We start from the raw sequence: 9829 nt of genomic DNA, 5'->3' as shown, positions 1-9829 counted from the left end.
TTTGACACAATCGACCACAACATTTTATTACAGCGTCTAGAACATTCAATTGGCATTAAAGGGACAGCACTGGACTGGTTTAAATCCTACTTATCAGATAGGTTCCAGTTTGTGCATGTCAACAATAACTCTTCTGAGCATACTAAAGTTAATCATGGAGTTCCTCAGGGTTCTGTCTTAGGACCGATACTTTTCATATTATACATGCTTCCTTTAGGCAATATTATTAGGAAGCATTGTATTAACTTCCATTGTTATGCAGATGACACACAATTGTATTTATCTATGAAGCCAGATGAAACTGATCAGTTAGCTAGACTGCAAGATTGTCTTAAGGACATTAAAACCTGGATGACTTTTAACTTCCTACTGCTAAATTCAGACAAAACTGAAGTCATTGTATTTGGCCCCAAACATCTTAGAAACTCGCTTTCAAAGCAAATAGTTACTCTGGATGACATCACATTGGCCTCCAGTACTACTGTGAGGAATCTTGGAGTTATTTTTGACCAGGACATGTCCTTTAACTCACACATAAAGCAAGTCTGTAGGACTTCCTTTTTTCACCTGCGTAATATTGTAAAAATCAGGAACATTCTGTCTCAGAGTGATGCAGAAAAATTAGTTCATGCTTTTGTTACTTCCAGGCTTGACTATTGCAATTCCTTATTATCGGGTTGTCCAAATAGCTCTCTCAAACATCTACAGTTGATCCAAAACGCTGCTGCGAGAGTACTGACAGGAGTTAGCAAAAGAGATCATATTTCCCCTATACTTGCCTCTCTTCACTGGCTTCCTGTTAAATCCAGAATAGAATTTAAAATCCTTCTTCTGACATATAAAGCTCTTAATAACCAATCTCCATCATATCTTAAAGATCTGATAGTACCTTATTATCCTAGTAGAACTCTTCGCTCTCAAGCTGCAGGCTTACTTGTTGTTCCTAGAATTTCTAAAAGTAGAATGGGAGGCAGAGCCTTCAGTTATCAGGCGCCTCTCCTGTGGAACCTGCTCCCAGTTTGGGTTCGGGAGGCAGACACCCTCTCTATTTTTAAGACCAGGCTTAAAACGTTCCTTTTTGACAAATCTTATAGTTGGGGCTGACTGGATGACCCACAGGGGTTCGGCTTGTGTCTTCATTTGCACAGCTGACTCCTTCTTGGACGTCCCTTCGTTCTGCCTCTAGTCATGCTGCTATAGGCCTATAGGCTGCTGGGGGACTTTTCTTGACGCACTGAGCCCTTCTCTATCTACCTTTACATTTAATATGTATACCGTTATTGCAGTACATTCACTCTGTTTCCCCCTGTGCTATTTCTCCGAGTGTCCCTGGTCCCAGAGCTGGATGCTTCAGATCTGCGGTTGATGTTCCACCAGCTGGTCCAGTCTCCACCATGTCCACTGTGGGATGCTGTTGCTGACCTTCCTCCAGCCCTCTGCTTCCAACTCCCTTTTTCCACCAGTCAACTCTGCATTGCCTTCACTATACTGTTATGCTAACTTACATACTGTTTGAATTTTACTGCTAGCTATATATGGAGTATGTTTAATGTCAGAGCCGTACATCATAAGAGTAAATTATGAGTCAGTTTTCAATGTTAGCTTATACTTTGTCTGTGTCACATATCCTGTCATGCATGTATCCAAATGTGTGTTGTGTTTTCCTTGCTTTCCCACCCCTCCCTCTTCTCCCATCCCTCCCCTTTGCCCTCTTCTGTCCTTCTCAACCCGCCCGGCCAGCAGGCAGATGGGTCCCCCCTATATAGAGCCGGGTTCTGCTCGAGGTTTCTTCCCTGTTAAAAGGGTGTTTTTCCTTGCCACTGTCGCCTTTGGGCTTGCTCTGGGGGTCAGGCATTTGGGTTCTGTAAAGCGTCTTGAGACGAGTTGACTGTAATTGACGCTATATAAATAAAATTGAATTGAATTGAATTGAATTAACTGTCACTGGCATCCCATTGTGCAATCTTTTACACAATGTGTACAGACTTATTAAAAAAAAAAAAAATCTATTTTGAGTCTAGTGACCTTTACTGTTAACACTTGACCCTAGTTCACTTAACTCGTGACTTCTCACCTCATGACAGTAGTCAAAACTCTTTCTAAAACATCTCAGTTTCATAGTAATCAAAACTCTTAAAAGCATTCCCATTTCATAAAGCATAAGTTCCTGTTTTTAGTCAAATCTATCAAAAACATCAGTTTTCACAGTGAGCTGCTGTTCTGACTTCTACACTGTTTCAACATTAAAGAATGTAAGAAATAGACACTTGGTTAGATCAAACACATTCATTAGGTTATGGCATAATTTGATCCTAAATTACAGGTTATAATATCACAATGTTCCCTTATTTAGCTGTTGTTCTGTCAGAGTCTCCCCTTTGTGGCTGATTCTGGGATCTCATATCTCCATGCTTCACAACAACTTTGATAAATGATCTGCATGGTTGGAAGGACCCCAGGAAGAATAGCTGGCCGAAAGGTACAGCTAATGGGGATCTAAATAAATAAATAAATAAATAAATAAATAAACTTACCCCAGATTTTCAGCTTCCTCTTCTTTTCAGATTAGTTTACTCTGTGGTTTGTAGATTAAAATGACATTTTACATTTAGTTTTTAGTGTTTGACAAGTGACAGAATTACTGTCATCAGTTTACAGTAAAGTCTGAAGGTGAAACTTCAAAGTTTGTTTGTGTGTGATGTGATGAAACACCTGAAGAGAAAAGAGGAGTGAGATTTAAAGTGTGTGTCCACTGTTCTCTCCTGCTTTTAATACAGTCAGAAAAGAAGAGATGGAGGAAAAACAGGGAAGAACATGAGTCAGTGCACTGCTGTGGATATTCTTTTTTTCTTTCTGAAATTACATTTTGAACACCACAAAACATACTCAGTTTTCACACAACAACCATCTGCACTTCAGTGATAATAAATATTTAGATGTCTGACACACTGATAAACTAGAGAAGCACTCGGAGGGCGCAGACCTCCGCCATGCCATCTGTTTGCCTGACGGCCATCTCTCAATTGTCCTTCGACCTTCAAAAAAATCCTGGATCCAGACGGCGATCCGGATCACCTCTAAAATCTAATCGATTCTTACTTTTGCTCTTCCGGACATCCTGTAAAAATTTGGTGAAAATCCGTCCATGACTTTTTGAGTTATGCTGTTAACAGACAAACAGACAGACAAACAAACTCCGGTGATTACATAACCTCCTGGCGGAGGTAATAAGATTTGTTCAACTAGAAAACCTGTTTCTCATGAGTCACTTTCAGCATAACAGGCTTCAAAGCACTTATAATATTATAAATAATCTACAGTATTGTTGAGTTCAGCCATGATGTCTCTGATGTCTCTCTGTTATCTGACATCTGTGGAGGTTTTTGTGCAGCTGCTTCACTGACTTCACTCACTGTGTCTCTCGAGCACAATAATAAACAGCAGAATCTTCTGCTGTCAGACTCTTGATCTGGAGGTACTGAGTGCTGCTGGACACATCTTCAGTCATCGGGAAACGATTCTGGAAGGCGCTGGCATAGCTGGCAGCGTTGTTGCCTGTATCCATCCTCCCGATCCACTCCAGAGCTTGTCCTGGTCTCTGTCGTATCCAGTGAATATAGTAGCTCGTCATGCTATAACCAGATGTGATACAAGACATCTTCACTGTCTCTCCAGGTCTTTTCACCTCAGATGGAGACTGGTCCAGTCTGATCTCACTCCAGACTCCTGGAAGCAAACAAATCATCATCATCCATCACATTTCTGTTAACTACATAAAAAGTCTTCAGTGTTTTAAAGCAGAAATGATTTTCTCACCATGAACACTAATTAGAAAGAATAAAGTCCAGAGAATCATATCTTCTATTGTCAAACAACAACTTCTATGAGTGTTTGTGGGTCCAAATTGTTCCGTCACAAATGACATGAGAATTCCAGATGGTGTGTTTATAAAGGATCAAATCTTTGCATAGACCTCCCTCTACAGGTTTAAAAAGGGAACTTTCTGCAGTTCAATCTTCTGTTGGATGTTAGTCCCTGTTAGCATGTTGAGGAGCAGATGAGAAAACTAATCATAGAAATATTCTGTTCTTACTCTGACTCACAACACTCTGCTGAGCTAAATAACCTGAAATCAAACATAAACATTGTAAAGTGCTTTTTTAAAATGACTTTTTCTCCCATGTAGCTGACAAATCTATTCTGGTTTCAGGTCCATTTTTCTACAATTATTTCCTCAAGTCACTTAGAACATCTTGAGCAAAACAAAGTAAATGTTTTGTGTAACTCTGATATTATCTGGTACATTTACTTTCTATGAATGCTAAGTTGGATTATTATCGGTCTTCTGAACTGTAAATGCAAACTAGATATTTTCCAAATCGTTTAACAGCACAAGTTGTTTTTAGAGTTTATTTATCACATTTAAGGAAGGAGTTTCAATCAGTTCTGAAACACATTTACTAAGAACCACTGTTAGACATGATAATGTAGAAGGCAGACATCACAGAGGATCTACAGGTCCTCATGTATAAAATCTCTGCATGTCTTTTAGAACAGAATTTGTGTCTACAGTTCATCAAAGCATTTGAATAGTTATATATTTTCTTCTTCATGCTCTGTGCTGCTGGTTTTGATTTTCAACTACTGACAGATTTTTGGATGCTTCAAGGACACCATTGTCCTTGAGACTTTTTAAAAAGATATTATGCAGAATATGTGCTGAAAATGTGAAAATGATTTCTCAGGAATGTCTTTCAAAAAAATCCACTGGTTACAAAAAAAGATGTTTATATGTGAGAGAATGATATGAACTGAGGATGTTTTTCATGTCTGATGAGGACTGTAGGTTTTTGTACAGCTGTTCAACCAACTTCAGTCACTGTGTGTGTCGAGCACAATAATAAACAGCAGAATCTTCAGTCTTCAGGCTGTTCATCTGCAGATACAGCTGCTCTTTGCTGTTGTCTCTGGAGATGGTGAACCTGCCTTGGACTGACTGAGAGTAGTATTGGCCGTAGCTGAGTAGATCAGCAGCGATCCACTCCAGTCCTTTTCCAGGAGCCTGTCTGATCCAGACCATCCAGGAGCTACTAAATGATATTCCAGATGTTGTACAGGTGAGTCTGTGGGACTCTCCAGGTCTTCTCACTGCTGCTTCAGACTCTGTCATGCTCCAACCTTCAGCACCACTCCAAACAAACACAGCAACCACCAACAGTGTGAGCTGTCTGTGATCCATGTTGACAATGTGACTGATATGTCTTCAAGTCTGTAAATGTCCTTTAAATAAACTGAATCCACATGAAAATGCTTCCATGAGGCTCCTCCTGCATCAGTCAAATCAGAGGGCAGGTCTATAAACAGCACAACATGAGATTCAACATCATTTCAACAACTCAGCAGCTAAAAAACATCTGTTTCCTCCATGATATTAGAGTAATGAACATTTTTCATTATTGTGGGAATATGGCCTTTTACAGTGGTGTAGTGGTCCCTGGAGAAGTGGGTATACTCTTAATTTTCACCTTTTTTTTAAAAAATTAGTCCAGAAAAACACCCTGTTTTAGAAACAGTGACATAGAAGACTACTCTATTCAATTTATTCAGTCATTTCTACTTGCCCACTATTATAAAATTATCATGACTTGATTAGGAGCAGTTTGTAGTTATTACTGGTCACACAAGCAAACTGGATTAATGTAACATGTATTTATCATGAGGCAAACATGGTGTTTCAGTTACTTTTGAACATTTATTTAAATAAAATACTTCAAATATGAAGTTGACAGTGCATCCTTGTTCATATTTCATCATGAATAAAACCTCAATATTGTTTTAGGTCGAATCTTAAACTACCTGTCTCCATTCTTGTGTTTTTACTTACTTTAAAATCAACTACCAGACAAGAGGTTTTCCCAAATTATCCCAATGTAGCTAGCTTCAGAGTTACGTTAGCCTTTCAAAACGTTAGTCAGACTCGGCCCGACACTCAGTTTAACCCGTTGCGCTTCAGTTACGCTTCAGTGTTCCGCCCGCGATACACTTTGAGATCTGCATAAGCAATTTGCTACATGTCTGAAACTGCAAACGCGATTATACAAACACTATACGCCGACGGAAAGCTTAGATTCTCAGGAATCCGCTGGTATAAATCACTTTCAGATGTGATTACCACAGCGGTAATATAAACACATTTGTCCGACAAACAGCGAATGTCCATCCATCCGTTCTCTATACAGGGCTTCAACGTACACAGCGCGACTCACATTTCCGGGTTCATTATTACACACAGATGAAAATATTCCACAAAAAACGGCCATAATCCAACCTTGGACATCCAGACGACACAAGCCAGTAAACTATTTTGTCCAAAACATGTCTTGAAGACGGTATATGATCCATGAATAGGTCGTTTTCGAGGAAATGCACCTCGCAATGCGCGTCCAATATTCCCTGTATTTCTCGTCATGTTTTTATTTACAAATGGAATATTAGAGATTTTTTGTACTGAAAATGGCTGGAATTGAATGCAGCTTTAACCACTGGCGACAAAATATCCTCTCCTTGAAATGTGCAGTCATGTTGCCAGTAGTTTAAAACAATGATTCATTTGGAAACCACCTTAAAACTATGGAGTTAGAACAGTCTCATAATTCACAAATGCACACAGAAGAATTTGCAAATGTAAACTGCAATCCACAAATGCACACAGAAGAATTCACACATGTGAACTGGGATTCACAAATGTAAACTGCAATCCACAAATAAATTAAGAAAGTTCACAAATGTATTTCTGCATTCACAAACTGCTTTTGTGTGTGAATCTTTTTTGAGACTGCTCTGCCGTCAGCTCGATCCACAAATGCATTTTTTTCAACACGGAAGTTTCTGTAGCCAATCAGATGTCTCCCTCCTTTCAGCCAATCACAAAAACTCACCCCACGTGGGGGTGGGTGTACTGTTCAGCCAATCACAGGAACGCGTCCGCACAGCGTTATACTTCACCGTGTCATTGGGCTGAAGAGTGAAGCTGCCCGTCGGAGAGACCATGGCGTCTGATGGGGACAATAGACCCTTTATTTGTTTACAAACATTGTGACGTTTTTTGTGGCCGGGGCTTATGCTGGAGGCAAAAGCTGAGCGAGAAGTCAAGCGGGACTGGGAGTATATAGTTTGCGCTGGGAGTTTGCAGCGCAAACTCGAGCATTTTTAACCCATTAAACTTCAGTGTACCGCCGGCGAATCGGTCGTTTTAAAGGAAATACACCTCGCGATGCGCGTCCAATATTCCCTGTATTTCTCGTCATATTTTTTATTTACAAATAGAATATTAGCGATTTTTTTGTACTGAAAATGGCTGGAATTGACTGCAGCTGATCATCTCTGGAGAGACAGCAGGTCCGATTTGTGGCACTGGCAGCGAGCAGTGACACTTTTTGTGGCACCGCCGCGGTGCCACGGTTAATGCCACTGTTTGGGCGAGATGCCACTGCCGCAGCGGCATTTCCAGTGGCCTCTGGAGATGCCAGCAGAGATACCACTGTTAATGCCACTGTTTAGGGAACATGCCACGGTTAATACCAGTACTTTTACCGCTGTTTAGGCGAGATGCCACGGTTAATGTCAGTATCAATGTCACATTGAGCCTAGTCTCAATGTGATAGAGACTAGGCTCTATCAACTTTTCTAAAATGTCGTCCTGCTGTGTTTTTGGATGCCAGAATAGGAGGAATTACATTGGCGAACGCAAAATTAAAGTTTTATAGGATTCCACCGAACACTCGTGCTCAGAGGGAAGGAAGACAGTTGTGGTTAAATGCACTGAGGCGAAAAGACTGGACAGAGACGATCAGCTGCAGTCAATTCCAGCCATTTTCAGTACAAAAAAATCCCTAATATTCTATTTGTAAATAAAAAATATTCAATTCAATTCAATTCAGTTCAGCTTTATTCCAGACACTGGGTCCAAATACACACACCATAAGAACGAGGACACAACAAGACACACACACACAAAAAAACACAATCAAAAACAATAACCCGTTAAATATGACGAGAAATACAGGGAATATTGGACGCGCATAGCGAGGTGCATTTCCTTTAAAACGACCTGTTCGTGGATTATATACCGACTTCAAGACATGTTTTGGACAAAATAGTTTACTGGCTTGTGTCGTCTGGATGTAAAAGGTTGGATTATGGCCGTTTTTTGTGGAATATTTTCATCTGTGTGTACTAATGAACCCGGAAATGTGAGTCGTGCTGTGTTCCTTAAAGCCGTGTACAGAGAAAGGATGGATGGATATTCGTTGTTTGTCGGACAAATGTGTTTATATTATCCGCTGTGGTAATCACATCTGAAAGTGGTTTATACCGGCGGATTCATGAGAATCTAAGCTTTCCATCGGCGTATAATGTTTGTATAATCGCGTTTGCAGCCTTCGGACATTCTTTAAATTCCTATGCAAATTAGTAAGTGTACCGCCGGCGGTACACTGAAGTTTAACGGGTTAAAAATGCTCGAGTTTGCGCTGCAAACTCCCAGCGCAAACTATATACTCCCAGTCCCGCTTGACTTCTCGCTCAGCTTTTGCCTCCAGCATAAGCCCCGGCCACAAAAAACGTCACAATGTTTGTAAACAAATAAAGGGTCTATTGTCCCCATCAGACGCCATGGTCTCTCCGACGGGCAGCTTCACTCTTCAGCCCAATGACACGGTGAAGTATAACGCTGTGCGGACGCGTTCATGTGATTGGCTGAACAGTACACCCACCCCCACGTGGGGTGAGTTTTTGTGATTGGCTGAAAGGAGGGAGACATCTGATTGGCTACAGAAACTTCCGTGTTGAAAAAATGCATTTGTGGATCGAGCTGACGGCAGAGCAGTCTCAAAAAAGATTCACACACAAAAGCAGTTTGTGAATGCAGAAATACATTTGTGAACTTTCTTAATTTATTTGTGGATTGCAGTTTACATTTGTGAATCCCAGTTCACATGTGTGAATTCTTCTGTGTGCATTTGTGGATTGCAGTTTACATTTGCAAATTCTTCTGTGTGCATTTGTGAATTATGAGACTGTTCTAACTCCATATAAAACTTACCTGAGAATTATATCGTCCATGAAAGTTGGTTCGCTCGATACGTGCCACTCACTTGAAAGGTGTTTATTCTGACTTTCTCGCATTTCCGCGCATCTTTCAAGCAGACCTGTCAATCAACTGGAGGGCCACAGAGGTGTGAGCAAAATTTTCCTCTGTATGACCCGCCCTACTCTGCCTCTGATTGGCTCATCCCTAAAGTTAACCAATAGAATCAGTGAAGGTAGCATGTACCAGCCAATTACAGGCAGAGGAGGGTTGTTCATGGCTTCATCATCCTTAAGGAAAAGAGGGCTACCTGGCACACAGATATTACTGAATGGTGCGCACCAGGGAGCATGAGAAGTGGGTATACGCAATGCTAACTGAAAAATAAGTGGGTATACGCCGTATACCGCCGTATACCCTGGACTACACCACTGGTCCTAACATGTTCAGTACAGCAGAGAAGAACATTTCAGGAACTAAAGTGAAGAAAGCTGTTCAGAAGAATGTTTAGACTTTACTAATAGGTTTGGGAAAAATATATGCAAATCCCCAATAAACTGAAGGGACAAGGTACGTTTTATCCGTTTGATTCCCGGCTGTAAAACACACAAGCAGAAACAAAAAAACAAGCCGTTTTTTCGTTTTTTCGTTTTGAGCAAAAAACAAAAAAACAGGAAACGGTTCGTTTTTTCGTTTTTTCGTTTTGACCAAAAAAACAAAAAACCAGGAAACGGTTTGTTT

General features: G+C 40.5%; 1 gene segment (V, D, J or C); it reads right to left on the bottom strand.

The window, feature by feature from the left end:
* Window positions 1–3327: 3327 nt before the first annotated feature.
* On the bottom strand, window positions 3328–3906 carry LOC127531714 (immunoglobulin heavy variable 1-46-like). The segment is given in 2 exon segments: window positions 3328–3726; window positions 3817–3906. Coding segments are annotated over 2 exon segments (357 nt in total).
* Window positions 3907–9829: the final 5923 nt, after the last annotated feature.

The sequence above is a fragment of the Acanthochromis polyacanthus genome, chromosome 21 (assembly GCF_021347895.1).
Source record: "Acanthochromis polyacanthus isolate Apoly-LR-REF ecotype Palm Island chromosome 21, KAUST_Apoly_ChrSc, whole genome shotgun sequence".
Lineage (NCBI taxonomy): Eukaryota > Metazoa > Chordata > Actinopteri > Pomacentridae > Acanthochromis > Acanthochromis polyacanthus.
This window is presented reverse-complemented; position numbering and strand designations above follow the sequence as displayed.